The sequence below is a fragment of the Ascaphus truei genome, chromosome 16 (assembly GCF_040206685.1).
Source record: "Ascaphus truei isolate aAscTru1 chromosome 16, aAscTru1.hap1, whole genome shotgun sequence".
Classification (NCBI taxonomy): domain Eukaryota; kingdom Metazoa; phylum Chordata; class Amphibia; order Anura; family Ascaphidae; genus Ascaphus; species Ascaphus truei.
The window spans coordinates 1,066,849-1,079,733 of NC_134498.1; the positions used below are offsets into that span (position 1 = coordinate 1,066,849).

The window sequence follows — 12,885 nt, forward strand, 5'->3', positions numbered from 1 at the left end:
GAGGTTAAATCCACACACCCCGGGCGTGTAAATGTATATGATTGTTGAACACTGCATATACACATATACTGTATCTATATCTCTTGAAAAAGGGTAATTTAGTTATTTTAAGCCTGCAACCCACATCAAGGCATGACCAAATTTGCAGGTCCTAACACTAATTAGAAATCTTATTTACCTCTATAATTAGAGGAAGAATTGTCGCATTGGATCTGCCCCAAGCAGCTGCATCAAAATTGAATTTTAATCAGTGAGTGTTAGGACATGCGAATTTGGTCATGCCTTGATGTGGCTTGCAGGCTTAAAATGCTTTGGCCAAAAGGTTTAACTAAATGATATTGGATGTAGCTTTGGGCTTCTCTGTTTTTTGTTGTATACGTTTAGTCATGCCCAGTAGCTCTCCAATTGACATACATATAAGTATACAGTCACTTTTGGGGTTTCTTAGAGCTTGCTGCATATCTGTGTTTAAGTCTGAAGTGGTATAAACTTTTTTTGTGGCCAACAATTTATATACATAATATATAGAATATACAAAAATATTACACGACGAAAACAAGCAGAAATTTAGCATTTAGCAAACTTCTCTGAACTTTTTTTTAATGTTAATTCATCATCTCTGTATCCTATAGTAGTCAATTATTTTCCTATAGACAAATCAGACATTCTGCTTTCAGGGACATACACTTTACTAGCTTATCTTTCCAAATATTAGCACCATGAGTTGCTGAAAATTGTATTGATTAAAAGTCTATTTTTTTAGATGTTTTCAACAGAAATGAAAGCAATCAGATCTATGTTTTACGCATACACACAGGAACAGAATCATATTGTGAAGTTGTTTACTAAATGTCAACCACCACAGATTTCACCTTCAAGGGTGACCATATATTTATTAATTTAATAACTTATTTGCCTGCTATATGAAACCTGCCCATTTTAAAGACAATAAATTACTCATAACTGAAGTCCACAATGCATAATTATAACGTTAAGGAACAAAGAGAAAAAGAATTGGGGAAAAAAACAAAACAAAAAAAAAAACCCCAGTGAAATCCCAATGGTGCAGTATGTGGGTCCCATGATATCCCAGTTCACAATCAACTGTCAGACTATACAACCAATTATTTTGCAGTTGCAGGAGATCACATGTGTTCATGTGACCGGCTTAGATAGACTCTACTGATTCCTAAGGGCACATGATAGTTAACTCTTCTGTTGTCATGGAGTCAAACTGTGGGATGTTGAAAAGAAAGAAATTAAAAGAAAATGGCAATCCAATTGTATAGTGAGAATACTACATGTAAATACTATAAAGCCCTTTTGTAGCCTTAAAGCAGCTCTACATGTCAACTTTATTTTTGAGTAAAACAAATGTTGCATTATAAATATAAATATAAAAAAGCATGTAAAAGCCTTAAGTATCAACATTATTCTTTACCAAGACATGTAATTAACAAATGACCCTCATTGCATTAAGATGCCACACAAAAAAAAACATGGTATATGTACCTTGGAAAATTACAATGATCATATCCTTTTCTATTTGAGGATTCTGATGCATGGATGTGATACGATCTGTTATTTAATAATCAATGTAAAGAAAATATAATAAAGAAAAGTCCCTATAAGCAACAACTTTTTGGTCAAAGAATAGAGTGGAAAGATGCACACATTATTCCTATCACTGAAACAAGAAGAGCACATCGTCTCCCTATATAAAACTTTACTGGGAACAAATTGCAGCCTGTACTACTATAGGAAAAGAGTGCCTCCCAAACGAATTTTATTACAGGCTGTATGACTATTGTCACATACCTTGCCCCTCTCTACAATACCACCGGCTGCAATTTGTTCATAGTTATGTCTGTTTCCATGAAAACAGAGTTTTTCTGGGGAGAAAAGTATTAAAAAAACATAATTAAAAATAAATATATGTAATGATATACACTTAAGGGGAGCTTGCTTTACATGCCTGGTAAGCATGGTAAACCTTTATTTTGCTGCAAGAGAAAAGAAAAAAAGAAGTCTTAACTTTTTGCACAGCTGTTATCATTTACGTTTTATAGGATGACAAGCTAACAATCTAATTTTTCTTCCTTGGTTTGCCAAGTACCACTACTGCGACCTGTATTGTATCTGTACTCCTTTCTATTTCCAATTACATTGTATTCCTGATAAGAAACAAATACATCACAATTCAGTCCTTACCAGCTGTGCGGCAAGGACACTGGAAAATTCACTGTTCATTGCATAGGGAAGTGCGGTCTGTGCTCTAGATCCATATGTTGTCTGAAACCTTTTTTTGATTTCATTCAAGAAGTTAAAGGCTCGGGAACGTTCATAATCCTGCAAAACATATTTGACGTTTCAAAGGAACATTAAAAAGAACTTGTACAGTATGTAGATATCAAAAAGGACAGGTATTCTTCAAATGTTAATGCCCAATATACAAGATGAATCCCTCTGTAACATGCACATCACATTGTTTGAACCAGGGGACTCTTCTGGTTCGGGACTGATAAGTTACCAAGAGCCGGTTGTATACATATTATGTGCCAAATGTGTGTGTATTTACATGTGTTGCTTATATACAGTACACATTGTAAAAAAAATGTAATAGCTCTTTTTTATATATTTGTATACAAAAATGTAGCTTTAAAAATGAAAATACAAATAAAGCTCAAAATAATTGTTATAGAAAAATGAAGCAGCAATTATATTAATGTAAAATCAAAGTTGATATACAATCGCTGTGTTATTTGGTACCCAAAACTACAGTTAGGTCCGAAAATAATTGGACACTGATACAAGATTTGTTATTTCGGCTGTGAACCAAAATAAATTCAAGTTACAGTTGAATAATGAATATGGGCTTAAAGTGCAGTCTATCAGCTTTAATTTGAGGGTATTCACATCCAAATTGGAGGAAGGGTTTAGAAATTGCATCTCTTTAATATGTAGCCCCCTCTTTTTCAAGGGACCAAAAGTAATTGGACAATTGACTCAAAAAGCTGTTTCATGGACAGGTGCGGGCTATTCCTTCGTTATTTCATCATCAATTAAGCAGGTAAAAGAGAAGGATCCAAATTGGAAGTCACGGTGCACAGCCAGGTACTGGTGAAAAATTGCAATGGGAGCCACGACCAAAAGTTGAATTAAAAAGTATTTATTAAGTGGTTAACACACCCAGGGGTGTCTCTAACCTGCTTCTCTTTTTCCCATGTGTTAACCACTTAATAAATACTTTTTATTCAACTTTTGGTCGTGGCTCCCATAGCAATTTTTCACCAGTACCTGGCTGTGCACCGTGACTTCCAATTTGGATCCTTCTCTACACATCAGCCTCAACGCGTGATGCACGCATCAGTAAGAGGACATTTCAGCAGCTACCAGTATGTGAGTAATTTATCTTGATTGTACCCTGGCTGGGTCTCATGCTCTAGGGAAGACTCCTGGTGTTGTGTTTTAGATGGGGCAATTCAATCTGTGATCCCTTTCTTTTCGCATATTACAGGTCAATATTGTCCACCCTTTAATGCGCTTTCTTATCTCATCTTACTCACCACCTACTGCTGTTTCATTAGCCCTCTTCTCAGGAACTGGGGTTATTATCTACTGTCTATTATTAACCCTTTCATACCAATTTTTTGGATGCACTGTTTTATATGGGAACTCATCTAGCTCTCATTATGCCAATTTAAGCAGGTAAAAGGTCTGGAGTTGATTCCAGGTGTGGCATTCGCATTTGGAAGCTTTTGCGGTGAACCCACAACATGCGGTCAAAGGAGCGCTCAATGCAAGTGACACAGGGCATCCTTAGCCTGCAAAAAAAAAAAAAAAAAGCACATACATCAGAGAGATAGCAGGAACATTAGGAGCGGCCAAATCAACAGTTTGATACATTCTGAGGGAAAAAAAAAAGAGAACGCACTGGTGAGCTCTGCAACACAAAAAGGCGTGGACGTCCACGGAAGACAACAGTGGTGGATGATCGTAGGATCCTTTCCATGATAAAGAAAAACCCCTTCACAACATCCAGCCAAGTGAAGAACACTCTCCAGGAGGTAGGCATATCATTATCCAAGTCTACCATAAAGAGAAGACTTCACGAGAGCAAATACAGAGGGTTCACCACAAGGTGCAAACCATTCATAAGCCTCAAGAATAGAAAGGCCAGATTAGACTTTGCCAAACAATATCTAAAAAAGCCAGCCCAGTTCTGGAACAGCATTCTTTTAGACCAGTGATTCCCAACCTTTTTTGTTTGGAGGAACCCTTGAAGTATTTTGAAAAATCTCGGGGAACCCCTATCTGGCTGACACGTTAGGCTGCGTTTATAGTGCTGGCAACTGCGTCAAAAACAAATGTATTGATGCCGTCGCGTGCGCTTGTAGTAGGAGCGACAGGACGGCGCGGCGGCTTGGTCGCGAAAGCTGGAAGTCACTTCAATTGGATTTTTCTAGCAACCGCAGCATGACGTCAGCGTCGCCGGCACTATAAGCGCGGCCTTAGGTTAATTTCACCCCTCACGAGCCACCTCTATTTCCCACCCTCAGCCCATGTATTTCTCTCTCCTCTGTCTCACCCACTCTCCTCCCCCTCCCGCCTCGCATGTATTTATCTCCCCTGCATCTCTCTTACTCCCTCTTTTCCTCACTCACTCCTCTCCTCACTCACTCCTGACTTCCGTCAATTACCCCACTATCACTCAATCCCCCACACAAAACACATACCAAAAACCACCACCCCTCTAAATACATGTAACCCCACCCGCAATACATAATAAAAAATACCCCGCCCCCACCAATACATGTTTAAAAGACCCCCACCGCCTCCATACATTTTTTTTTTTCAACTTCAATTTTATTGGTGTTTCTTATACATACATTATGCCACAAACCATTGTGATGTACACCATCTCTTTTTCCTTTTTAACTACAAATACAATATTCGTACATGACATACATTAGGGACTACCTACAATATTGGACGTGACTTACAAGACATACCAGACAAAGGACCTGGGTGGGGGACAGGGGGGGGGGCGAGGGGGAACCGATGCATCTTTTGCTTGGGTTTTGGTTCCTTCTTTAGTTCCTGTATCGTTTTATGTTTCTCCAAGGGACTTTCACCCTATTCCCTGCTCTTCTCTTGTCCTCGTGTAGTTGGGGCTGTCGTCAGTTTCAGGCGCTTCAATATATTTTAAAAAAAGACACCCAATACATTCTTAAAAGACCCCCCAAATACATAATTTTTTTTTTTTTTTAATAAATCGGGCAGCACGGGTAAAATCATCATCATATCTCCCCCAGCACCCCTCATATCACCCCCCTGCATCTCCCTCACATCACCCCCCCCGCATCTCCCTCACATCACCCCTAGCCTGCATGTTCCATCTCCCTCACATCACCCCCCGCATCCTCCCCAGGATGTCCCTCACATCACCCCCCTGCCTTGCATGTCCCATCTCCCTCACATAACTCCCCCCTACCCTTCATGTCCCATCTCCCTCACATCACCCCCCCCTGCATGTCCCATCTCCCTCACATCACCCCCCCCTGCATGTCCCATCTCCCTCACATCACCCCTCCCCTGCATGTTCCATCTCCCTCACATCACCCCCCCCCCTGCATGTCCCATCTCCTTCCCATCAACCCCCCCTGCATGTCCCATCTCCCTCACATCACCCCCCCTGCATGTCCCATCTCCCTCACATCACCCCCCCCCCCTCTGCATGTCCCTTCTCCCTCACATCACCCCCCCCATGTCCCATCTCCCTCACATCACCCCTCCCCTGCATGTTCCATCTCCCTCACATCACCGCCCTGCATGTCCCATCTCCTTCACATCAACCCCCCCTGCATGTCCCATCTCCCTCACATCACCCCCCCTGCCTTGCATGTCCCATCTCCCTCACATAACCCCCCCTGCCCTGCACGTCCCATCTACCTCACATCACCCCCCTGCCCTGCACGTCCCATCTACCTCACATCACCCCCCCTGCCCTGCACGTCCCATCTCCCTCACATCATCCCCCCTGCATGTCCCATCTCCCTCACATCATCCCCCCTGCATGTCCCATCTCCCTCACATCACCCCCCTCTGCATGTCCCATCTCCCTCACATCACCCCCCCCATGTCCCATCTCCTTCACATCAACCCCCCCTGCATGTCCCATCTCCCTCACATCACCCCCTTGCCCTGTATGTCCCATCTCCCTCACATCACCCCCCTTGCCCTGTATGTCCCATCTCCCTCACATCACCCCCCTTGCCCTGCATGTCCCATCTCCCTCACATACCCACTCCCTGCATGTCCCATCTCTCTAGGGTTGCCACGTGGCTTGTCCAAAAATACTGGGACACCCACGACCCCCCCACCCCGAAACCATAAAAAAATACCCCCTTGCTCCCCAAATACATTTTAAAAATACCACCACCTCCCCCCAAATACATTTAAAAATACCACCACCTCCCCCCAAATACAATTAAAAATACCCCCAGCTTCCCCCAAATACATTTAAAAATACCCCCAGCTTCCCCCAAATACATTTAAAAATACTCCCACCTCCCCCTAAATACATTTAAAAAATGCCCCCACCTACCCCCAAATATATTTAAAAAATAACCCCACCTCCCCCCAAATATATTTGAAAAATACCTCCACCTCCCCAATACATATAAAATACCCCCCCCCCTTTCCCCAATACATTTAAAATATCCCCCATCATCATGATCTCATCTCCCCAGGCTGGCCCTCATCTCCCAAGGCTGGCCCCCATCACCATCTCATCCACCCCCCCATCATCATCTTCTCACCCTGCCACCCCCCCCATCATCATCTTCTCACCCTGCCCCCCCCCCATCCTCTCACCTTGCCCACCCCCCATCCTCTCACCCTGCCCACCCCCCATCCTCTCACCCTGCCCCCCCCCCATCCTCTCACCTTGCCCACCCCCCATCCTCTCACCCTGCCCCCCCCCATCCTCTCACCCTGCCCCCCCCCATCCTCTCACCCTGCCCCCCCATCCTGTCACCATCTCACCCTGTCCCCCCTCATCCTGTCACCATCTCACCCTGGGCCCCCCATCCTGTCACCATCTCACCCTGGGCCCCCCATCCTGTCACCATCTCACCCTGGGACCCCCATCATGTCACCATCTCACCCTGGGCCCCCCCATCATGTCACCATCTCACCCTGGGCCCCCACATCCTGTCAGCATCTCACCCTGGGCCCCCACATCCTGTCACCATCTCACCCTGGGCCCCCCATCCTGTCACCATCTCACCCTGGTCCCCCCCATCCTGTCACCATCTCACCCTGGTCCCCCCCATCCTGTCACCATCTCACCCTGGTCCCCCCCCATCCTGTCACCATCTCACCCTGTCCCCCCTCATCCTGTCACCATCTCACCCTGCCCCCATCCATCCTGTCACCATCTCACCCTGCACCCCCCCCCATCCTGTCACCATCTCACCCTGGGCCCCCCATCCTGTCACCATCTCACCCTGGGACCCCCATCATGTCACCATCTCACCCTGGGCTCCCCATCATATCACCATCTCACCCTGGGCCCCCACATCCTGTCAGCATCTCACCCTGGGCCCCCACATCCTGTCACCATCTCACCCTGGGCCCCCCCATCCTGTCACCATCTCACCCTGGGCCCCCCATCCTGTCACCATCTCACCCTGGGCCCCCCATCCTGTCACCATCTCACCCTGGTCCCCCCCATCCTGTCACCATCTCACCCTGGTCCCCCCCATCCTGTCACCATCTCACCCTTGGCCCCCCATCCTGTCACCATCTCACCCTGCCCCCCCCCCCATCCTGTCACCATCTCACCCTGGGCTCCCCCCATCCTGTCACCATCTCACCCTAGGCTCCCCCCATACGGTCACCATCTCACCCTGGGCCCCCCACCCCCCAATCTGTGTCTTTACCTAATTTCCAGGAAGGATACACTTCTCTGGGCCGCCGGGGTGTAAGCTCCGCCCCCGCTGTCCTCTGATTGGCTCTCCGCTTCTCCAATCAGGGACAGGCTGCACAGACTCATGAGTGCTCCTGCCCACCCCCTGTCTTAGCACTGTCTGCTGCACCAGCCCACGCTGCCCTCTCCGCAAAAATGGTACACGCACGTGCAAAAGCGCGGGCTCGGGGGGGAGTGGAAAAGATGGGCGGCACACGCATGCGTACACACACGCGCGCCCTAGAGCACGGCTGCGTGCGGGCTCGGGGGGGGGGGAAGAGTGGAAGAGCTGGGGAAACCTGGGAGAGGATGAGCAGGGGAGTGGGGGAGCCGGGAGAGCCAGGAAACCGCTGGGGCGGCCAGGTGGAACCCCTGGGACTGCTCCGCGGAGCCCCAGGGTACCGTGGAGCCCCGGTTGGGAATCACTGCTTTAGACAGATGAAACTAAGATCAACCTGTACCAGAATGATGGGAAGAAAAAAAAAAAAAGTATGGAGAAGGCTTGGAACAGCTCATGATCCGAAGCATACCACATCATCTGTAAAACAAGGTGGAGGCAGTGTGATGGCACGGGCATGCCTGGCTTACAATGGCACCGAGTCCCTAGTGTTTATTGATGGTGACTGAAGACAGAAGCAGCCGAATGAATTCTGAAGTGTATAGGGATATATTGTCTGCTCAGATTCAGCCAAATTCAGCGAGGTTGATTGGACGGCGCTTTACTTTACAGATGGACAACGACCCAAAACATATTGCAAAAGCAACCCAGGAGTTTAAGGCAAAGAAGTGGAATATTCTGCAATGGCCGAGTCAATCACCTGATCTCAATCCGATCGAGCATGCATTTCACTTGCTGAAGACAAAATTTAAGGCAGAAAGACCCAAGAACAAACAACAACTGAAGACAGCTGCAGTAAAGGTCTGCAAAGCATCACAAAGGAGGAAACACAGTGTTTGGTGATGCCAATGCGTTCCAGACTTCAAGCAGTCATTGACTGCAAAGGATTCTCGACAAAGTATTAAAAATGAACATTTTGGTGCATGCTGGGAGATTGGAGAGCATGGAGGCATAATCCTGTAGCTCTGTGCCCCTCTCCAACATAAGTAAGCAAAAAAGACGAATAACTACACCGATTTACACCAAAAAAGCACAAACGCTGCACAATAACCCCAGGATGTCAAAGAAACTGGCGAAAACCCCAGGAAAGCGGGGCTTACCAGCATATTTTGGCGAGAGCAGAGCCCGCAGAGCGGCCTCAGCAATGGCCCCCGCATCAAGACCAGGCTCTGAGTCAGAAGGAGAAGAGAACCCAGACAACCAGGGGCTGCTGCCGGATATTGAGCGGCTCTTTCAAGATTTAAAAGACGTTCTGCAAGCAGAGATAAGAGCCCTGGCCAAGGAAGTAGGAGGTCTGGGGGCCCGGACACAGGAGTTAGAGGTGCGGGTCGACGCGAACGCAAAAGCAATTCAGAAGGGCGCTAAAATCACGGCGGATCTCCAGTCCCAGATTAATGAAATACGGAACCGGCAAGAGGACGCTGAAAACAGGGACCGCCGCAATAATGTGCGCCTTCGCGGCATCCCTGAGGACATTGGGGACTGTGAGGAATTTGTAGGGCGCTGGATGGAGCATATCTGCCCGGAGTCCCCAAAAGAGAGGCTCGTGATGGACCGCTGCCATCGGGCATTGCGCGCTCGCCCCCAGCCCAATGAACTCCCTAGAGACGTTATAGTGCGTCTACATCATTACCGCACACGGGAGGAGATTCTACAAAAATCACGAAATACCCCCTTCATGGCGTTTGAGGGAGCTAAGATTGCGGTGTATCAGGATTTGTCACCCATCACACTGGCCAGACGGAGGGACCTGTGGCCTGTTACCAGGGTGCTAAGGGAGAAAGCGGTCCGGTACCGGTGGACGTTCCCCTTCGGCCTCATGGTGATCCGTAACGGGCGACCCATACACCTCAAGGCACCAGAGGAGGGGAACAAGTTCCTACAGAAACTGGGACTCGGCACGGCACCTGGCGCTGGCAACGAGGAGCCTGAAGCCCCGGCGGTCAGCCCCGTGTGGAACACAGTCGGGAGCCCAGCCGGAGGAGGGGTCGTCTAAGTTACTAGTTTATCGCTGTTAAAATAAACCCCCAAGTTTTACAAGTTTTAAATGGTTCTGGATTAAAGTTGCACCAGCCCCAGCGAATATGCTGACACACGTTCCATATGGCGGGACTCCCCACGATAGAGGACCGGGGGGGGGGAGGAAATAGCCCCCGTAATCTCCCACACAGCGCTGAGCCCTACGGAAGGAAACGGAGACTGAACAAAAATTGCTGCTTACCTCGTGGTCCAGTCATGGCGACCGAGGTTGCAATGGCGGCCCCCCAGCTTGCAACGCAGAACACGGAAGCGGAGAGCGCGGGAAGAGCTCACCAGGCGGGAAAATGGACCAGGTAGGAGGAGCGGCTTCAGCTGCGTCTTCCTCGGGCGACTGCCTACTCCAAGATGGCGGAGGGAGCAAGACGTCACAGGAAGGGGCGTCCCCAAAGGCGGCCATCTTGAGTGGGGCGGAACAAGGGGGAACAAGGAAGGACGTGACGCACGGAAGTCGACGCGGTTCCGGCGGCGACGGCCATTCTACACCGGAGGGAGGCAGCATAAGGCGCAAGAGGAGAAACGGAGGGACAAGCGCAACCGGAGAGCAGAGGCCGAGCGGACAGCCGAACCAAGCCGCGGGGAAGAGCGGCATAGCAACAATTAGACAGAGGGAGGGGATGAGGGAAGACAACAAGGGACAATAGGAGCCCCGGTAGCAGCTTAGTAAGGGGAGTTAGAGAGATAGGAGAAACCGGACGCTGAGTAGGTAGAGTAGATGGTATTGAGTGGCAGAAAGTGTGGGGAAGTGGCAAGCACGAGCGGATAGAGAGAGAGTATTGTAAGTGAGAGGCAGAGGTTAGAGCTAAGAACATAGGTGAAAGGAAAAGCAGGGGGAAGTGAACGCAGAAGGGGAGGAGTCGGAGTAGCAAGTGACGGGAGCAAGAAAGAAAAGTAAGTGAGAACAAGATGGGGATAGGCAAGTGTGCAGGGCGGTGGCAGGTTATAGGGCACGTGAAGGAGAAGGAGGTGAGGCGAGAAAAGAGGTGAGGGGAAAGGAAGCCTAATAGCGGCAGAGTACCTAGGGAGAGGTAAGAAGGAAAAAAGAGGTGGGAGGGGGAGCTAGAAGACAATGGGGAGCTCAAGGAAGTCAGCTGCAGAGGAGCAGAGTACTTAGGAGGTGGGAGGCACGACATATGCTGGAGCAGACTGGCATAAAAAAGATATTAAAAAAAAGGGGAGGGAATTAGCGGGGGAGAAATTAGCCAAGTGGAGACAAGAAGGTCACATAGTGGGCAGTACAAGAGGTTGGGGGTGAGATGCAACACGGGGTTATTAGTGAAAGTTATAAGCGTAGTTGTTCGTTCATTTAGAGATAATGGGAAACAAACGGGGAGGGGCGGGGGGGTAGAGGCCTGCCCTGATCTCCGCATGTGCTCCGAGTCGGGACTGGCTGGGTTTAGGCTAGTGGATTCCGACAAAGTCCCCTGGTTGGGTTGGGCGACGGGGGAGGGGGAGGGACGCCAAGAGGGAGGGCGGGAACTCCCCCCCCCGTCGGTTACCCAGGGGCGAGGATCACGGGCCTGCGGCACGGGTGCCAATGCCACGTGACCCATGTTCTGATATCTGTTTTTTCTTTGTTATTTGTCTATATGTTCCCCTCCCCACCCCCCTTTTGTGTCAGCCCTCCCTGGATGTCAATCCCAGAAACAAAGGCTTGGTGCACGGAGAGAGAGAAGCGGGAGACTGATCGGCGAAAAAGACATCAGGAGACAGGATACCTACCGGTCCAACAACGGCGGTTACGTAGATGGTTCACGATATACTGTTCAGATGAGTAATGAGATTATTATGGTTTCACATAATGTGAAGGGGTTCAACAGTCCCGTTAAGCGGAGAATTGCCTTTAGGGAATATACCCGGCGGAAGGCCGACATTATTTTCCTACAGGAAACTCATTTCTCCCGCGTAAACCACCCGAAATTTCTAGATAAGAGCTATAAAACATTCCACCTGGCATCGGCAAATGTCAAAAAGAGGGGCGTAGCAATTATCACGCACAACAGGCTTGCCCTGACCATAGATAAGCAATACTCTGACCCACAGGGTAGATTCTTAATCTTAACGGGCAAGATACAAAATCAACAGGTAACACTAGCGTCAGTATATGCCCCGTGCGAACAAAACCCTGTTTTCTTTGAACAGTTTTTCTCCATACTACATAAAATGGCAAAGGGAAATACCTTCCTCGCTGGGGACCTGAACCGCACACTGGACCCTGACCTTGACAGATGCACCCAACCTAACACTACCCACAGACAGGACATATTAACCCTCCGCAAGGGCCTTCAAGACTGTCAGTTGACGGATATCTGGAGAGAGCAACACCCGGTGACCCGAGAATATACTTTCTACTCACATCCCCATGACAGATATAGCCGAATAGACTACTTCCTGGTATCAAACAGAGTGGTTCCAGTGGTGGGCCACACAGAGATTCACGAGATCTCGTGGTCCGACCATGCGCCTATAGAGCTGAGGTGCACGATTGTAGGGCTAGACAGACCCGGAGCAAACTGGAAGCTCAATGAGCTTCTTCTCAAGGCCCCGGCCACCGAAAGGGCGATACGGGACCGGATAAAAGATTTCTTTAGAGAAAACGAGGGAAGCGTACAGTCGCAGGCCACGCTTTGGGAAGCCCATAAGGCTACTCTTAGGGGGTTCCTTATGAATATCGCTGATAAGCGGAGACGAGAGAAAGCTTCTAAAATACATGAGCTGCAGGCGAGATTGACACTTCTCACTGCACAACACTCCGCGG

The 12,885-nt window shown here is 48.5% G+C and overlaps 1 protein-coding gene across 2 annotated transcripts in view; it reads right to left on the bottom strand.

Annotated features, from left to right (window-relative positions):
• VAMP7 (vesicle associated membrane protein 7) overlaps positions 1–12,885 on the bottom strand; it is a 57,647-nt gene that overhangs the window by 22,219 nt on the left and 22,543 nt on the right. For both annotated transcript variants that reach the window (XM_075572704.1, XM_075572705.1), the window contains exon 4: positions 2,212–2,349. In XM_075572704.1, the coding sequence (XP_075428819.1) occupies positions 2,212–2,349 (138 nt within the window). The remainder of the gene's footprint in view (positions 1–2,211; positions 2,350–12,885) is intronic.